The sequence below is a fragment of the Acipenser ruthenus genome, chromosome 9 (genome assembly GCF_902713425.1).
Source record: "Acipenser ruthenus chromosome 9, fAciRut3.2 maternal haplotype, whole genome shotgun sequence".
NCBI lineage: Eukaryota > Metazoa > Chordata > Actinopteri > Acipenseriformes > Acipenseridae > Acipenser > Acipenser ruthenus.
This window is the reverse complement of record NC_081197.1, coordinates 42,064,541-42,085,126: the sequence shown is the minus strand read 5'-3', so window position 1 is coordinate 42,085,126 and position 20,586 is coordinate 42,064,541. Positions and strand designations below refer to the sequence as shown.

Here is a 20,586-nt window from a genome sequence, read left to right as displayed (position 1 = left end):
ACTGCCAGAGCAGACATTGATGCATTTCTTTAGGACACCAGCAGGTGGAGTCTTGGTGCATTCTCTGGCTTCAGATGCAATGCTTCTGTAGTACTGAATTAATTCACAAAGCATAGGAGATTTGGCATTTGACATTTCTTATTTTGCCTGTACTGTTGCAAAATAATAACAAACACAGTGTAGTTTGTATTATCACTTGAACTGGCTAAAATCACTTCTTCCCACTGTATGTCCAAGCTAACTATATTAGGGCTTATATAAACCACAGTTGATCATGCTATACGTGTTTTTTAGCCACTGCGTATTGCTTGACGGGTCTCCATTTTCCTAATAGTTCTTAAAGATTTTGTTGAATGCATGCATAGCTTTTTAAAATAATTATTTTGATAAAGTCCATTAATGTTGAACCCTCAAGGCTGCAGCAGTGGAACTACGCTACTTCCTAATATTTAAGAACAACTGTAGAATTGGACATAAAGAATGCACTTATTGCTACCACCACTCTGGTGCAGTAAAAGAAACCCATTATAACTAACAACCAAGATGATTCAGTGCTCCAAAACATTCAAGATAGATAGACTGAAAAGATAAATAGCTGGGCTGCTTCCCAATGGTGCCAAGTCAGCAGCGAGTTCAATTTCCTGTGGCTGCTCATTATAGCAAGCCAAAGAAGCATCATAAAAAAAGGGAGGAAGAAAATAGAATTAACCTTGGGATCTAAATCCGATCTAGCCCAGTGCAATCTATAGGCACACTGTGAACAGTCACAATACACGTCTTGTACTGAACTGTTAAGACAATGAACAGAACACACAAGGCACATTGTTTTAAGTATGAACAGTACTTTTATAAGTCATTTAGCATTTTATTTCTGGATTTAAACTGCTTCAGATACATTCCGGTGTCAGTGCCATTTTAAAGCAGTTTTGGCCGCATTTTACACTACAGTCAGTCAGCAGGCACACAGACGGGATTGTCCTGTGTGCAACTCAACAGAGAAAGGAAAAAAAAAAAATATTGCACTGACACTTCATGATTTCTATTTTAGTTCATGTCGCATTTTAATTCTTGCCACCTACTGTACATTGGATAACATGTCAGTACTTTAAATACAAATTACATGTGGTTTACAATTAATTTCATATCATATTACTGTAAACAGCAAATACACATTTTTATGAACATTATACATGAAATGCTTATGCACGATAAATGTTTAGGTTATTAAGTCATATGAATTTAACAAATTGAATAAGTAATGTCAGTATTTAATTACACTACAACTACTGTTTCTATAAATGGTTACCAGGAACCCCTTGGTAATAAACTTTTATATTAATCGTGTATGGTTATAAGTATTAACATATGTCTTAATTTCATTAGTGTTTTTAATATAAAGCAAGAAAATAGCACCCACCTACCTGCTACAGCACTAGGGTGTTCTAATAGACAACTAGTGCCAAGAATCCCAGTAAAACGGTACTGTTATATACTGTACACTATGGTCTATTGTCTTTCATGTACTGAAGGCAAGCCAAACTAGCCTAGACTAAGCTTGAAGGGGTGGAGGTAATCCTGTTGAGTTCCTATAAACCGATGCAAAGAAGCAGGAGTCTGATATGGAGGCCCTATCCGGAGAGACATGCATGCATAATGCATTCTGTGGTCTCTCTGGGATAAGTCTGGTCTCCCACACAACGCTATCTCCACCCATTCACTCTTACTCATCGTAGCATCTCAGCCAGCCAGCAGATAGAGCACACAGATAGGAGTCTAGACTTGCGAGGCTTCTTTTTGTAGCTGTACCTTTATTACGTGACCTCTTTTCTGTGCAGTGACTCACAATTGTAACAGCATAGCTGTTGTCGACTGGTGAAAATAAGCTCCTCTACTTTGAATTGAAATTATCTTTAGCATGCAAGTAGGCTGTTTATGCACCCTATTAGAAAAAAAAAAACACACAGAAGTGGTATCTGAAGACTACAGTACATGACCCTCACCCCATCCTTAACATTTAGATAAGCTGGGCTCTCAAAGTGTATTGCGTTTTCATGTATCTAAAGCTGTACCTATTGAAAGCTGTGATTTGAAACCCATTTACTACTGTTTGAAATAAGTTTATTTTAAAACATCTTCCAGCTGTTTTAAAGCACAAGTGACTGACTGCTTGGTGGAGCGCTTCCACTGTTTATTTAACCCTTTCCTTTGGTTAATGTAAAAAAAAACAAAAAAAAAACACCCTAGTTCACTGGAAAATGTTACAGATAAAACGCTTGTTACACCATTTCTCACCACCAGGTGGAGGTCAAGGCAATATTGCATTTCTACATATTACAACGTGTAATTAAAATGCCTATTTCCTGTGCATTTAAAAAGTATGATAGGATTACTAACACATCCATGACTATAAAACGATCTAGAACCATTTAAACACTCAGTAGTTCTGAATTTAGAAATACTAAAAGAAATGTAATAAATCCAATGACAAACATTTCGCCTAGAAGTCTTCGCTAAATGTCTTCCCTGACTAAAAAACATTCACATGATATCAAAGTGCTAACAGAAGCTGGTTAAATTCTTTGACACATTTCTGATAATCTTTGATAAATTGATAAAGCCGTCTTAAAGCATTTGTTAAATAATTTAACTACTTTGTTTTAGTACTTCTAAGGATCATTAAAACTTGTAATGTCTCGCCTAACATTTCATATGCTCTGCGAGTCAATGCAAGTCTTAATTTAAGTCACTGAAGTGGCATGTTTTGTTTAATCAATAACTAGTCCATTAACAAGTACTGTACCTGTTAGGACAGCTCTAGAAGGAATTTGAACTTAGGGAAACAAAACTGTTACCGCACTAATGTTCATCTGATCTGCTACAGGCTACATGAGTTACAATAACTAACCATTTGTTCCTTAAATAACTACCACACTGGTGTATCCTCAACAGGTACATTGATATTGTGAACAATTATGATGGGAACTGAATCAAAATAGCAACCATAACTATAAAAATGGGAGAAAATAAAAAAACACAAAACACAGATGACTGCATATATTATATATTGTAACTGAGGTAATGTTCAGGATCTGTTTAAACTGGGTTTTAATGCCAAATCTCAAATCTCCACACCTCCCCCTCAAAACAGCCGTTGACATACAATAGCACTGATATATTCATCTTTCAAGGCAAGTACTGTTCATCTTTCAAGGCAAGTACAGTTTTATTATATGGTAGTGGTACACCCTTCTTAAAATCTTCCACTATACAAAGCAAATGACAATACCCAGCCTACTTTAGTTGGTCATGAAATGTTTAAGGGTGTGCTAGACAGTGACATTTCCACTGGCCATATGGTTTCCTCAGTACCATAAAAAAAAGTTTTATAGGTTGCACTGGCGTAAAAGTCGCTCCCTCCTTTTTAAGACTTCAATTTTAGGAAAACACCTTTTCTGTGTTTAAAATACTTTTTTTACAATTCATTTTGTGCCTATATGCTCAACACCGATAAATAAAGAAAGCTACACAGGTTTGGTTTCGAAATAAACCTTGTTTGCAACATTTTATTCCATTAACCCTTCAACACCATGACGTACGCACGTACGTCAAATGAAAACCCACTATAGTACTATGCCGTACCTGCGTACGTCAAGTTTCCCATTCTATTCTATGATCGGTTTCTCAGTCGAGCGTTTCAGGTTTCATTCTCTCAGGCAGTGCTAGTATTGTGGAATGCGCAATGAAAGTCAGGGGAGGGTCAGGTGACATTTGTATCCAATTGCGTGTCAAGTAGAGATTCCAGTCTTCCGGTGGGCGTTTAGAAGACAGATATATTGCGGGAAGCCAGTCACCTTTTAGAAGTATATTGTAAGACAGGAGGGAGGGGGTATGCACATTTGTTTAGTTTAATTGTTTTATTGTCATTTGGTAATTGTTCTTGTTATTGTAAATTGAGGCCAGCTGCCAGGTATAAAAAGAAAACAGTGTACTCAGGGCTGCTGTGTGTACAGCCCGCTTGCCAGTGTGTGAAGGCATACCAAGAGATTAAGGTACTGTGAAACCTGTGAAGGTGTGTTTGTGAAATCTGTGTTTATTTTGTTTAAAGTTTGTGTAGCAGGTAAACGGCTTAGCCGTCCTGCAACAGTTAGGTTCCTGTGAGTTTAGTTAGTGCTCGTATAAGAGCTAGGTGTTTATTTTGTTTCATTTATTTTGTTTGTTTATTAAAATAGCGCGTTGAAAAATCAATTTTCTGCGTCCTGGGTTAATTTTTAAAGGGGCAACGAACGAGAGCGAGTTCCAGTCGTGTTACAAATATATATATATACAGTACTGTGCAAAAGTTTTAGGCAGGTGTGAAAAAATGCTGTAAAGTAAGAATGCTTTCAAAAATAGACATGTTAATAGTTTATATTTATCAATTAACAAAATACAAAGTGAGTGAACAGAAGAAAAATCTACATCAAATCAATATTTGGTGTGACCACCCTTTGCCTTCAAAACAGCATCAGTTCTTCTAGGTACACTTGCACACAGTTTTTGAAGGAACTCGGCAGGTAGGTTGGCCCAAACATCTTGGAGAACTAACCACAGTTCTTCTGTGGATTTAGGCAGCCTCAGTTGCTTCTCTCTCTTCATGTAATCCCAGACAGACTCGATGATGTTGAGATCAGGGCTCTGTGGGGGCCATACCATCACTTCCAGAACTCCTTGTTCTTCTTTACGCTGAAGATAGTTCTTATTGACTTTCGCTGTATGTTTGGGGTCATTGTCATGCTGCACAATAAATGTGGGGCCAATCAGATGCCTCCCTGATGGTATTGCATGATGGATAAGTATCTGCCTGTACTTCTCAGCATTGAGGAGACCATTCATTCTGACCAAATCCCCAACTCCATTTGCAGAAATGCAGCCCCAAACTTGCAAGGGACCTCCACCATGCTTCACTGTTGCCTGCAGACACTCATTCGTGTACCGCTCTCCAGCCCTTCGGTGAACAAACTGCCTTCTGCTACAGCCAAATATTTCAAATTTTGACTCATCAGTCCAGAGCACCTGCTGCCATTTTTCTGCACCCCAGTTCCTGTGTTTTCGTGCATAGTTGAGTCGCTTGGCCTTGTTTCCACGTCGGAGGTATGGCTTTTTGGCCGCAAGTCTTCCATGAAGGCCACTTCTGACCAGACTTCTCTGGACAGTAGATGGGTGTACCAGGGTCCCAATGTTATCTGCCAATTCTGAGCTGATGGCACTGCTGGACATCATCCGATTGCGAAGGGAAGTAAGCATGATATGTCTTTCATCTGCTGCAGTAAGTTTCCTTGGCCGACCACTGCGTCTACGGTCCTCAACGTTGCCTGTTTCTTTGTGCTTCTTCAAAAGAGCATGGACAGCACAGCTGGAAACCCCTGTCTGCCTTGAAATTTCTGCCTGGGAGAGACCTTGCTGATGCAGTATAACTACCTTGTGTCTTGTTGCTGTGCTCAGTCTTGCCATGGTGTATGACTTTTGACAGTAAACTGTCTTCAGCAACCTCACCTTGTTAGCTGAGTTTGGCTGTTCCTCACCCAGTTTTATTCCTCCTACACAGCTGTTTCTGTTTCAGTTAATGATTGTGTTTCAACCTACATATTGAATTGATGATCATTAGCACCTGTTTGGTATAATTGTTTAATCATACACCTGACTATATGCCTACAAAATCCCTGACTTTGTGCAAGTGTACCTAGAAGAATTGATGCTGTTTTGAAGGCAAAGGGTGGTCACACCAAATACTGATTTGATGTAGATTTTTCTTCTGTTCACTCACTTTGCATTTAGTTAATTGATAAATATAATCTATTAACATGTCTATTTTTGAAAGCATTCTTACTTTACAGCATTTTTTCACACCTGCCTAAAACTTTTGCACAGTACTGTATATTAATTATATAGTGTTTTAAATTATTATTTTTTGTTTTATTATTAGTTTTACTTGTTTAGTTGTAGTTTATATCATTTTTAGCGAAAGTTAAAACATGGCAATGTACGTGGTCCTTCTATAATGAGCAACGGGAGTGAAGTTGGCTCGGAGGATTTCGATACCAGCGACATTGATGCCGACTTATCACTCAGCGATGATGATGAAGAGGATGTGGAGCCAAGAACAGTACAAACAAAAGAGCATGCAGCTACTTTACAGGTAAGCCAGCTGCAAACGGGAAGCTGTTTGGTTTGAAATGCCAGTGCTGTGACGAAATACTAATCAAAACACAGCACTGGGTACAGGCAATGCAGCAGCCAGATCCATCACAATGCCTGTGCAAAGTAGCTGTGTACACGCATTTGTGACTATCCCTCCAACACAAGGGAAGCAGAAACTGCAACAAAGGTGCAGGGTCTGCTATGAAAATGAAAACAAAAGAAGACACAAGAAAAATGTTCAATGGTTGCGAAGGCAACCCCGGGTTCTGTTATATTGAACATTTCAATAAATGGCACAGAGCAAGTCGATAATGGCAAATGTTCTGATGTTGTTTGATTTTTATTTGATAATTACTGTTTATTGATTATTAGTTATTAGCAGTGCTTTTGTTTTCATTGTTAAAAAAAAGTGTTTTTATCTCTGTATTGAATATGGGTATGTAGTACACAGCAGCATAAAAGGGATAATGAAAAACACAGTTTAGGTCATTTATTTGTGTTTTATTCATCATATGTTAACATGTTATAGCAATTACAGGTTTGAAAACATTATTACTATGTACCTGGGATGGGGTTTCATTCTTACATCTGGAGTTGAAGTGGTTAATAATTTTACAGTGTTGTTTTTTGTTTTTAGTTACTGCTAGAAACTATTAATTTTTCAAAATTTAAAAAGTAATAATTAACAGAGCGTAAAATCAAGTTATACATCGCACATCACATCTGTACTAAACTACCGGTATTTTATTTTAGCTTATCAAGTACACAAACAAGTTCAAGAACATATCATCTTTGCTTTACTGAACATTTCTTTCCAAAATGATACTTAGACAATAGTTCCCACTGCTTTGACTTTCACATATGTGTGTGTTGTATTAATTCAAATTTAAAAGAAACATATTACAGTGCTGATTCATCAATTAAAATGCAAAAAAACAATAAACTGCAGTGCACCATCTAATAACCAGTAAACAAAACATTTCAGTGTTGCATACCGTGCAGTACAATTCCATTCAATAGCCAGCTGTACAGATACACTCATTTTGTTTTGTTAATCAGAACCATAACCATACACATACTTTACAAGTGTACCACTGCGTTGCACTGACATGTAGAACAAGTTACAGTGTGTATTAAAGTCATTCAAAGTACTCCATTCACACAAAATGTTTTCTACATCGGGCCATAAACACTTTCCTCCTCTCAGCTCGTTTTTCTTTGGCCATTTTAAATTTGTCTTTGTTTCGTCTCTAGTCACGTACTGTTTTTTCAGCATTGCAATTCACATGTATTTCGGCAAATTAAACAACGCGCAATTTCAAACCTGTTGAGTAGCATTTTCTTTTTTTTTTTTCTTACTGCCTTACTTTATCCAGTCTCAGCCACCTGCATTATTATAGCATTGCATACAACAAACAGAAGACTTGAAAAGTTTACTACTCGCCATTCTAACCAATAGCCAGGGGCGGGTTCAGTTTTAATGTTGACAAATCAATGGTTCAGGAGGGTGGGAATAAGAAAATTCATAAAGACTGACAGCTATTGTGTTAACACTAAGTGAAGCAGTATATCTGTGACGTTTTCGAGAGGAGGACAGTCAACAGTCTGAAAGCTTGCGTTTAATATTCAGAATGACTAAGGGTATTGAGAGTAAGCAATTAAAACCTTTAATGAATACAGTGGCTTTGTGTTTCTGCTTAGCAACATGACCTGAATGCCGTAGTTCCTGAACAAATAAATCGGGTTGGTTTGTAAACGACATAACCAGCGTTCCCTTAAGGCTAAAATGAGCGCATTTTACGCAGTAAATGGCAACAACCTTCACACTCAGTTTTTATCACAAATATCAAACTCAAATCGAGACTCCAGCCTCTCGAGGTAAACCTATTATTTTGAGACCATTCTTACAAAGCATTAACATAAGCATATGTGTGTCTGTCTTGCAGCTGATTCTCCGATTTCTCTGCAAAAATGCATGTCACATTAGTGCAGAGCTCGCTCAGTCACCAGCGAATCTACTGGTACAGGATGGGCGAAGCAGGCGTCTGGCGATTCTGCCTCTATGGAGAGTGCTGCTCATGAACTTTACAGTTTTTAACTTGTCGTTCAATTGAATACTAAAATCAGTGAAGCACAATCTTCCTGCACTATTTAGAAGTATTATTCCAGTAAACATAAATAAAAAAAACAACAATACACACACTGAAGGTTTTTGTTTTATTTCCCTTTTAAAAAACGACCATTTCAGAAATCACCTCAAGCGTTTTGAAACTGGTAAAAATGTAAATCAGCACATTAGTCGAAAATACACTTTTACGTGTATAGTAATTGACCGTTCGCAAAACCACCGTTAACCACGCCTCCCCTAGTTACTGTTGCTATGTCGGTCAAGCTCCGAAAAAGAAATGGCAGCCGCCACACATTCAACTGTTTGGCCTTGCGAATTAAGTCAAAATGTTGCCTGCTTTTGGAAAAATGACAGAATCTCGCCCCTCAGTCGACAAAAGGGGGTTAAGTACACTGTGAGGGGTACATCCATGTTCGGGAGTTCATTCCTAAATATATTAATTTTTTTAGCACTATAACGTCAAAGAACATTAATATCATTGTTGCAGCATTTTAATGAGTTACCACAGGTCTAGGGACGTAAACACATTCACCTTACAAAAAATGTAGTGTCAAAATAGGATAGTACCAAAAAGGATACGATAGGACAGTATACTAAAACCGTGCTATTCTGGAACAAGTGACCTATACTTGCAGCCAATATATTACTTTCTGTAAGGGTTTAAATAGAGAATATAGAATAAACTTTTTTTTCTGTGACTGTCATTGTCAGTTATATTGTCATATTTGAGCTTCAAAAGAAACGTATCACTTACATTTGGATAAAATTCACTAGATGTGATCAAAAAATGACAAACTGTTTTAGAGCAGGTGCTGTGACTTTTTATTGTGCAGATTAACAGTTGACATCACGAAGATGCTGCAAATTGATCTGTCGATCTTGGGCAGGTGTTGTGACTCTTGGTCTCCCAGTTCGTGGCCTGTCATTGACAAAGTGTGTCTGGTTATACCGTCTCGCCAGGTTTGAAATTGCTGGCTGTGAGCACCCAAGATGGCGAGCCTAGTCCAGCCTCCAACATGCCGATTGCACAAAGGCACAGTCTCTTGACAGATGTGGCATATTGTTTTTTTTCTGTGATTTTCTTTATTGCTTTTATTCAAGCTTACAATTCAACAGCTGAAAACCATATCCAGTGTCCAATCAACCGTCTCATTAATTAGGTGATTAAGTGCATATGCTTCAGTCATAGTCACTCAAGCGTGTCATGGCCAAGGATGAATGATCGATGATTAAAAGAAAACAAAAACATTACGTCAATGTCCATCATTTATATACCATATTTTTTTTTTCGAAAATAAATGTGATATAATAGTGATGAGTTTCTTTTGATGCTCGGTGTGTATGTGTGTATGTATGTGTGTAATTTATATATATATATAATTATTACCACAGTCATTTCTAGACAGGTTCGAATATTTTTAATTATTAACTTTTACAGGCTAGTAAGTATCAGTACTCCGGACACATTTTGAAAAACACGTGGCGGAACAGTCCACAACAGCATGGAGTTAAAAAACAGTGCAAAGTCTTTATTTAAGGGAAACAATACATTCTTGGGAGTTTAAATTCGAGCAAGTAATCTGGGTGTGTGTCCTACCTAGACTATTCTTGCAGCCTCTCGAAAAGCTTGACCCACGGTACACACTTTTCAAAAATAATTTGGTTTGGGGAAAGAAATACAATGTATCCCACCTTTCAAATGCTCTGGTTGCCTTGAGTCACTGTAGAAGTCCCCCGGGCACTCCTTTTTTCCATTTTACACCGGTAACTGAAGAAGCTGCTTGATGAGATTCTGGGATCAATAAGCTACTAACAACCAAACGAGCAAGATGGGCTGAATGGCCTCTTCTCGTTTGTAAACTTTCTTATGTTCTTAAAACCCTATATCGTAACATGGTGAAATGCAATTTGTTTGTCGGAAGTTATGGCAGTTGGATACCATAACTAAGCACGTGATGAGCTATGCGCTCTCCGATTGGCTGGTTACATAAGAGATGCGAGTTTATTCATCATGTGACTTCACTCCATGTCTCTGCTTAAACTCAACAAGGCAGCTGCACCAACAAAAAAAAATTCAATGCTTCAGTAAGACAGAGCTAAAAAAAAATCTGATTATCTATAGGAGGATGGTGGGATAGTATTCTTAAAGTTTTGCTGTATTTCACATGCTCATGTATGCGTCAATACCATTAAATATCATAATGCCAGTCGTAAACACGTAGAGAATAAGAAAGCAAATACGACGACAACAATGGCAAAGCACTGCATTCTTCTATGCTGAAAAACAGGTACTTCGCTCAAGGCGGAGCTTTCCCAAAGTAAGTAAGCTAGAGTAATTGCGTATTTCATTATTGTTTAGTTTATTTCTTTCCACACTACCTGCCTTTAATAAAGATATAATTAGCAATTTTAAACCATGGCCGTTTCTTAATTGAATTATATTTTCTGACAATGAAGAAATGAGCTTAAAAACTATTTTTCTAGCTATACAATCCTTAAAGGAAATTGATGGCTTTGCTGTGTAAAGGATGTAGTCATTACACTACACACTTTTGGTCATTCTGTCTGGAGACACGCCTCTTGTTAAATCCTGCAAATAACACTGTAGAATTAGGAAAGAAACAATTGAGTGGATTAATTATGCATTTTCATTAAAAGGGGAGCTATTTAAATTACAATCGGGTAATACACAGCAGTGAACCTGTTTTAGAGCAACGAGTCAGTCAACACGCCTTTATCAGTGTTTCATATTTTATCCTGGTTATTATAATGCCAGTAAAATGTGAAACTTAATTTGTGGAGTCCTGTAAATATAATTACTCTCACATGACATTGCTGGACTGTTACTAAACTGTTTCATATTTTTTATTGTTATTGTAAATGCCAGTAATAAGCTAAACAGGTCTTTTCAAAACACCTTTATGTGTAGACTGAACTACAGTGTCAGTGAAAGACTGTAAATATGATTCTCACAACTGTGCTGGACATTTGGTTTTCTGAACTGTTGTAATAGAAATCTTAGGTTTTCCTGCTTATTTTAATGCCAGCAATGAGCCAGGTGGTGTTTATAAACATTATGACAGGTATGAAGTGTCTTCAGGTGCTTTAGTTACTAGAACAGCAACAAAAGCCTGATTGAAAAAAAAAAATGTGGTATTTATTAATGCACTTATTTAAACTAGAAAACATTATATGTATGTTAAAATGCCATATGTAATTATTAACATGTTGATAAAGTGGGAACAAATGGAATTGGCCATTTTTGAAAAATGGAATTTGGTATTCCCAAGAATGGAACAATTAGTAGCCCTAAAGATGGTGTAACACAGCAGGGAGGGGGTTAATCCTCCCTGCATAGAAGAAAACATGTGCGAATGCACATTGTGTTAATTGTTAATTATCCCCTGCACCTGGTAATTGTTGTTAAATTAGGACCAGGTGCAGGGTATTTAAGAGAGGCAGCTAGTCTGCTCATGGCTGCTGTCTAGAAGGAGGCAGGAAGGTGTGTTCTGCTTCCAAGCAGTTGTCAAGGGTGGCAATACTGTGGGTTTTGTGTTGTGGGGAAACGGCTTAGCCGTCCCACTTTATAGGAAAGGTGTTCCTGAGTTTTAGTTAGCGCTCCGAAGGAGCTAGGTGTTTGTTTTTGGTTTGTATTTTGTTTCTGTTTGTATTATTAAAAGTGCGCGGAAGCGCTGAACCCTCAATTTCGGTGTCTGGGTCAATTTGTAAAGGGGCAACGAACCTAAGTGGGGGCAATTCATTACAATGGTTACAATTGAAGGCAGTGCAGACACCAGTGTTTTATGCAGTAGTGTAAAGCAAGGTCTCTTAGCTTTGAAGTTCAGTATCTTACAATCCCCCCAGTGTTTTTTTTTTTTTTTTTTTTTTTTTTAAACTCCCATTAACAACTTTCTCCCTCATTAGAAGTTTAGAAGCCAAAGTATTTTTTTTTTCTCTCCACTATCCAATATTCCCCCTAACCCTGTCTAGTTTTTCCATGCTGTCTTTTTAAAATAATGCCTTAGTACTGCTTTCACCCACAAAATAAAAGTAAATTTCCCTTCCCCAAAAAGGTTATTTGGATAGTATTTAACATCTACCCAGAATATCTCTGTTGACAAGGAGGTTGTATTGAGGAACAAAACTAAAGTTAAAACCACTTCCACAACAACTCATTTTGAAGTTGCGTTGAGACTCCTCCTCCCAGCAATGCTGTCCAATCAAGAAATCCCTTGGTTACAATAAAAGGATTTTAAGAGTTTACTGTGATTTAAAAAAAAAAAAAAAAAAACGCATTGAAGTTGGATGTCAGTTTAAAGAATGAAACCGAAAACAAAAGCTTTGAAGATACTGTATGTTCTGTTGTTCAGCCAAACAAATTGAACTCGTACTTTTAGTACCATTAGGGTATAAAATAAATTTTAATCAAACGCTCATGTGTACTACAGTCAATAGTGATACACTAGTGGGGTCTAGTGTGTGTAAATATTCTCCTGTGTTTGTATTGTCGATTTATGTATGGGTTGTGTTTGTGTCGAGAACTCCAAGCACTCTCTCCTCCTCAGAGTCTCTGAAATTGTTACATTCTTTTGGTGGGAAGGAGCCCTGCTATAAAAACCCGGAGCAGGAGTGTTCGCGCGCTCTGATTCCCCAGTTGCGCTAGGGAGAGGTACTGTTGGACTGTGCTTCCGTTTGAGTGTACTACACAGAGAGCCCGAGTCACAGGGACAGGCCCTGCAGTGCTGACTACAACCTCTGTATTATTTTTGTTTCATTCTGATAAACCACAATATTCGTTTCATTTAAACTGGCCAAGAGTGCATTATTTCCCGCCACCGAATAAAGCCATCCTTTGGTCTCCATCCACCCTCCAACAATCTGCGAGACTGGCATAGCGACCTGCCCAGGGTAAGCCGACCAAGATGTAACGGGCAGGAAGTAACAATATGTTGTTACTTTTTACTTTGTTCTACCTTATCAAAGTGAGTCATGCCACTTCAGCAGGTGTGCAAACTGCTAAAGATCAATGCCCATGGCCGCCTACAATTGTTTCATTGCAGCAAAAAAGTGCACTGTAATTGTACAGCATACAGTTGACTAGTTTTAGCCATGTTGGATTCAACTGTATTTTGTGTTTGTTTTTTAAGGTGTGGTAACTTGAGAATTAATTTAATGAGCTGTGCATCATATCTTAATCTTTTACATTTGGCATGTTACAACTTCCAAAGATTGCAGTTATTGCCAATTTGTTATCAGATTTTCTTCAGATCTAGAGTGACTACCCAATCCCAGGGTCAGCCACCACACCTTTGCAGGGTCATGCCAGACCTCTAGCAGCTAGCCAATGCATAATAGTCATACTTTTACTCATAATTTTGAGTTTTTGGCAACACAAGACCTTGCAATTGGTTGATGCACATCCACACACAGCTTGTTTTGTTTAACGCAGAATTTCCCCACAGCAAAGGAACTTCAGAGTACTCAAACAATGTGTTCCGCCTGCAGTTTGGCCTACTTCATGCCCCCCTTTAACATGCTTGCAATGAGTGGAGATGGATATCCCTTATACTTACTTTGTACAGATTGCACTTTACAGGGCCATTGAAAGAAGAAATATCAGTAATAACATTTAGGCCTAACAGCAGCAACAATAAATGTACCTTACAATCTACAAGCATTATTTATGTATTTATTTACTTGATTTGTTGGCATATAACCAATAATATAAAATTGGCAAAAACAGGTGGAGCTACAGCAAAAACAGGTGGAGCTACAGTAATTCTAATAAAAAGATCCCTACAATATTTACAAAAAAAATTCAATGAGTGTGAAATCTAAACTCAGCTGCAGCTTTGACATTAATTATTTACTATTTACACTGGTAGACACAGAACATGCTTCCTCTGCAGCTGTCATTTGTTTTTTCACAGTGCTACTTGTAGTGAGTGTTTAAGCAGCTATGTGTGAAAAACTTGAATGGCAGCCCTTGAATTTAAGCTTCTCCAGATGTAGGCCTAGTACTGCACTGATTGGCAGGGCTCAGCCCAGCACAGGATGCTGAACTGCACGCTTTAAAGCGTATCTGGCATTTCCTCTTTGGCAACATGACACTACTCCATAACTTCCTCGTAGTATTTCTTGGAATGAGAAAATCAAGTTAGAAGCATTTAACCAATATGTAAATATGGTTGTATACTCAAGCCCCTTTCACACTGGCAAGCTTTACCCGGGTCGGAACCTACCCAGGTCGGGATCCGGTGTCATGCGGGTCCGCTACGTGACTTCACACTGCATAAAACAGGGTTGACCCGAGTGAGAGACGAAAGTACACAATGCGCGTATCAATGCCTCGGAAGCAGCTTGTTACGGATGCTTACATCCAAGCTTCTCTGGATTGAACCGTCATTCCTGCTGCAATCTGGCTCATGGTGTGACTCAAGCAACAACAATATGGCTAAACAGAAAAAACAAAAAGCGTGTCAACCCGCATCCTGAGGTGGGTCGCTGGGTACGACCCAGGTATGTGGTTTCACACTACACTGGATTGTGACCCGGGTAGCCAGAACCCGGGCAGAAGTGCCAGTGTGAACGGGGCTTTGGTGATCCTACAACCCATATGTGGTTGGCAAGTCTAGTTCATGCATGATTCCATTTATATAACTGGGTGTTTATTTTAGAGTAGCATGTTTATTAAGCACTTAAGGATGAAGCCTAGATGTGGGTTTTTGTTTGAAAGAGAATGGTTTGTTCATAGATTTATGGAACTTCTTATTCATACAGTATTCAACTAAGGCATTAGGTAATATGGATTAAAATTTGCCACCTTCATAAAACTTAAAAGTCTCAAAAAGGCAAAGAACTCCCTCCCTATACAGCTGCTTCTTGTGTGTCCCTGTCGACTACCTATCAAAGACAGCAACAAGCACTATATAAATGTAGATGAGCGTCTGCAAGTTATAAAATATTTTATAAATATATATTTTTTAAAACAGATTTATAAAAAAAAATAATAAAAAAAGGGCTTAAGCACATAAAAATGGCATTTCATCAGGGTTTTTTTTTTTTTTTTTTTTGGCAGTAGTACACTATTAGCACACACCATCCTTTTATATGTCATGACTCACAAGCTGCTTTCTCGGACCTTATTTAGAAGCTTTCCAGTACTAGTACTACTTGGTCTTTTAAAAGTGACACAATATAAAGCGTCTGTAATAAATACTCTTGCATTTAATGTATCGGTGACATCCATTGCTTCGCATTCTGGTCTCCTATTTTATTAATTCCTTTATTTCAGTCTCATACATTTACAGTGACTTAAGGCGTTCTTTCTGGCGAAGCTTGTTAACTTTATTCATTTGATTAACTGGGCCTGGATTCTCCTGACAAAAAATATATATATATTTCCAAACGTTAAAACAGAATACGTTTATTAAGGGTGCGGTGGCTAATGTTTACTGCAACTGCGGCATAATCTTAACCTCAGGCTACGGAAATCATATTATAAAAAATGGTATATAAAAAAATAAAAAACATTACGTTTAAAGTGTTGCTATTTGTTTTGGAGGAAAGACTACCAGTATGAATTACATTCTAAACAGCCAGTGTACACTTCTCATTGTTTAAAACACTCTTAATTTAAGTGGCGCCCTGAATGAAGCTTTTTTTGGAAACGCTTTTGAATGACTGGAAACAACACAGCGAAAGTTAAGGTTTTTTTTTTTTTTTTACTTACCTGCCGGTCATCCCTGCAAACCCCAGCATCACCTTTTAGACTCAGCTCTGTGGAACTTTTTGTGGCTTTGCTGTGTGTTCCAGATGTTTTCGGGAAAAGTATAATCTCAGCAAGTCCCAGTAATGGCGAAGCTTGCTTCTCATACAATCTCCTCTGCAGCACTCTCAGCCTCTGTCAGGCCGGGAGCCTCCCTATCCACACAGGCACAAGTAAGGGGTCGTTAACAAACTTCCACCAATTTACAGAAAACACAAGCAATACAGTACGGCTACGTAACCACTGGAAAGCATATTCGCAGGTATTGGTAATTTGAAAAGAATGTTTGAAAACATGAACTCAGCACAGTTACATGTTTAATATTCTTTTCGAGTGCAACTCATACACTATAAAGGCAGGGGCCATCTGTAAATTTTCACGAAAGCTTTAATGATCCCTTAGGCAATATTTTAAATGTTGTGCATCTTGCTACTTACAAAAGCTTAATATTTTTTTTGTGTGTGTGTTGGTTTATTTCTTTTTCAATCAATAAGTTGTATTATATGATTATACAATAATTGTCAGAAGCAAAATACATTTATCGTATTCAGGTTTCATGAGCATTTTAAATGTATCAGATAAAGAAGCATATAGACTCACATTTATTTAAACTCCTATGCCTACACTTACTACTCATATTTGCTTCCACACATTATATCACACTACCACTTGCTAAACCTCCAATTTTTAAATCACACTGGTCTGTTTTAATGATCGAAACAGTGGCATATTACCCCTAACATTTATAAATTGATTTTTCTGATTTCATTATATTGTTTTTTATGTATGTTAATAAATGGATATAGGGCGGCACGGTGGCGTAGTGTTTAGCGCTGCCGCCTCAGAGCGCCAGGGTCCTAGGTTCGAATCTAGCCTTGGGTACTGTCGGTGTAGAGTTTGCATGTTCTGCCCGTGTTCGTGTGGGTTTTCTCTGGGTACTCCGGTTTCCTCCCACAGTCCAAATACATGCTGTCCAGGTTGATCGGTCACTCTAAATTGCCCTCTGTGTGAGTGAGTATGTGTGTGGTGCCCTGTGATGGACTGGCGGGGTCCAGTGTGTAGTCTCGCCTTGCGCCCTGTGTATGCCGGGTTAGGCTCCGGCTCACCGTGACCTTGTAAAGGAGTAAGCAGTTAATGATGATGGATGGATGGATGGAATAAGTGGATATAATATCGGGATGAAACCCGGGATGATATTAAGCAGCAGCTGTATTTAGATCTGCAACTGTTTAGATAATTAAAATACACCCCCTCTAATATAATAGAAAGGGGGTTTTGTCCATAATACTGTTCGGAGGTAGGACTTTTGTTGGCTCAATGTTGACAGGTATAGTATTTGAAGTATTATATACCTATCAATGTTGACAGGTATATAGTATTTGAAGTCAGCACTGTGATACCATCAGTTGTGTGTTCTGATAATAAAGGTCCTCCCACTTTGGTATTTCTGGGTAAAATCAAAATACTGCAAAGCAGAACATGGAATAATATTGCTTTTTTTACACTTTGCTTACTAAATTGCAATCATTCCAATACTGAGTTATTCTCATTTTTCTCTAAATCCGCCTTTGACAGGGTGCTCGTGTCACGTGTGTGGGTAACCGCTGCTTAAGCAATACAGAGAGACATGGGAGGTGGAGTTGAAACATCAGCACAGGCGCGCAGGATTTATTAATACAAACAGAAAGTAAATAAAGGGGTCGTATGACATTACCAGCGATGGTAACGCAAGCTGTACAAAAGGCAAAATAAAACACAGTACAAAAACTACAAATAAAAGGTGCCACAGAGGGCGAGCGCTATACGAGGCGTCCCGCTCCATGAACCGGCTACACTACGTAACCCTCGCTATACATTACTTCCTGGGATTACTATCCCCTAAACTAACCCTCTTAAGAGCTGGTATTTATACGACGACTCTTGCTGCTTCACAAGCACCGCTTGCAGTTTCAGGGTTGCGTGGCTGTAGTTCCTGCAAGTGAACCCTCCCCTCTGGAGCATGGTGTCGCAGTCGCCCAGAGCAAGCGCCACCGGATGTTTTTAAACAGACGGACACTCTGTTGAGACCCGCCCACCTACGGCACAGTCAATCATCCACTGCCCCTCCTCTCAACCAAACCCAGCATGCAGCAAAGTTTCAAACGAGCGCCCGTCTGTAAACAATAATTTAATCACACAAATCAACTCCAAAGACACACAATAAACCCATTTCCCCATATAAAAATACACCAACACTAATTTATACATGTGCAGGTCAATCGCCCTGCTATACCGCCGTACCGCAGAGCTTGTCTGGAGAATCCTAAATGCCCTGAATGAACTGCCTTCCGCATGCCATTCAGATCATGTGACAATGTGACCTTTCAACTCTGCCAGCCCCACCTACTCTCTTTCTATATAAATGTAGAGTACGTGGGATTGGCAGAGTTGAAAGGTCACAGTGTCACTTGAATTTAATGAGGAAGGCTGTTCTGCCCCAGCACTTAATAGTCTCCAGACAAGCTCACAGCAAGTCCAACGCCATGTAAAGGGTGATATAGTGTAGATATAACATGAAAACTCAATACTGGAGCACCAGAACCAGTAAGAATGATTGCAAACACAATTAAATGTGAACAAAGAAAATCAAATTACATTTCAATCTAAGCAAGGTTTAGTACAGAGAAGTAAAACCTGCCAATTTACCAGGGGAAACTGTTACTGTATATGGGCTATACAATATCTAAGGTATTTAAATGACTTCAGGTCTGCTTCCCAAGTTGAAAAGGACAAGAGAACAAAGTATGTTTTCGCTAAACACCAAATGGAAAAGTTGAAACCTGCTCTTTATCTGCTGTTGTTTTAAATGGAATACAAATTGCATATTTTATTCTATTATGAGTCACTGAGGGGCCAATTCATATTTTACAACATAACATAATATATAAACAAAAGATCATAGTATGCTAAAGTATTTATATAAACTTAAAACATAACCAAAGCATTAGTTCAGGCTGGACTGTACGTCTAGCTATTTACAGTGAATGGAAGGAATTGTTTTCCTTATATGGAAATCTATGTGATTCCTAGGCATGTATATCTAATTACAGTATTTCCTCTGTTCACACAGTATATTATCTAATGCAGCTAGGCCAATCCAGGCAGGACTGGTGGTCCATACCTTTTCTGGAGAACCATTAATTGCGTTAATGATTAAGGGTCCACCCATTTTCATTCCCAGAGAATTAACCATTATAGATCGCCCACCCACACTGACTAATTCACCTTTCTGTGAATTCATTATAGCAGATTTGCTGTTTATGGATTCTTGGCTTCAGCTCCAAGCCTTTTTTTCTTGTAAGCCAGTCCAACTGCCTCACAAACATGCACATGCACACACAAAGGATCCAAGCACCTTTCTAAAGCTGCAGGTTGCAATACACCGGTTCCACATTCCTATAGTGCAGGGTCAAATACAAAGACACTGGTTGGTTTGTTTTTTGCTTTTCAATAGACTTTTGAAGTGCAGTATTAGTAGGAATTCTTTAGAAGGAACTGTCTTTTAATCTACAACGCTGTTTGCAACAAGTTAAAGGGAGGTTGTATTTCCAGTATTTGACAAGTGGAATCTCTCTACCATTCACTGTCACTCAGGTTTCAAATACCATTATCCAACAATACCAGGTCAAAATACACTGAGGGTACTTAAAGACAACTGTCTCCTTAGTTTGTGTAACAACCTTATCTCACGCCTATCCACGTACTTGTGTAATCTGTGACCTGGAGTTTTCTTAGAGTAAAAGTACAAGCTTCACATTTCAGGAGATGCTCTTCTCTTCTAGTTCTGTGCCATAGATATATGTAACAGTCAGTGCCATACATTGATCTGCTGCCACTTTGGATCACTTTTGATTTTGTTTTGTTGGCAATAAACTGTTGTGGTGGTGCTGGCACTTACTAATATAAAAGACACTTTGGCTGATCCAGCCTACATTACAGATGTCTAAGGAAGGCAACTACAATTAAGAGTAGCTCCTGAACTAGTCAAAGCAACGTAACACAGTAATTCAAAACTACTTAAATAAACTTTAAATAACGTGTTGTAATTGTGGAATGAGTCTGGGGACTGAACTGGTCAAGTGCCCACCTTTTATACTATAACTAAATGCCATCCGTCAGATAGTTGAGTACTGCTCAAGTGGACACCATTCTGTGCAGGTGTTTCTTCCATTCGTAGTTGACAATATATAAACCAGTGATGAAGAAAATATGTTGTGTGCATCCTACTATTATGGCTTTGATTATACAATGTTAAATAAATGATCTAAATTATGTTCATGTTTTTTTTTTGTTTTAAATGATGTCTCAATCCTAAAATTGTAGGTGAAGCAAAGCTTTTGGCCATAGCTGTATACAGTGAATGGATGTGCATGGCCTGTAAAATGATGGAAGTTATTTTGTTAGCTACAATCACTTTTAAAATCTCTCTAGATTTAAGCAATAGAAACAACTACTCCCAACAGGTGTTCACCTG

General features: G+C 38.3%; 1 protein-coding gene across 2 annotated transcripts in view; it reads right to left on the bottom strand.

The window, feature by feature from the left end:
* LOC117405998 (LIM and senescent cell antigen-like-containing domain protein 1) overlaps positions 1 to 16,244 on the bottom strand; it is a 53,506-nt gene extending 37,262 nt beyond the window's left edge. Inside the window, exon 1 of one of the 2 annotated variants that reach the window (XM_034009625.2) lies at positions 16,038 to 16,244. In XM_034009625.2, the coding sequence (XP_033865516.1) occupies positions 16,038 to 16,066 (29 nt within the window). In that variant the 5' untranslated portion in view covers positions 16,067 to 16,244. Of the gene's footprint in view, positions 1 to 1,421; positions 1,536 to 16,037 lie in introns of those variants that run through there. The other variant, XM_059030016.1, reaches the window with a different exon arrangement.
* Between the last annotated feature and the right edge of the window lie 4,342 nt (positions 16,245 to 20,586).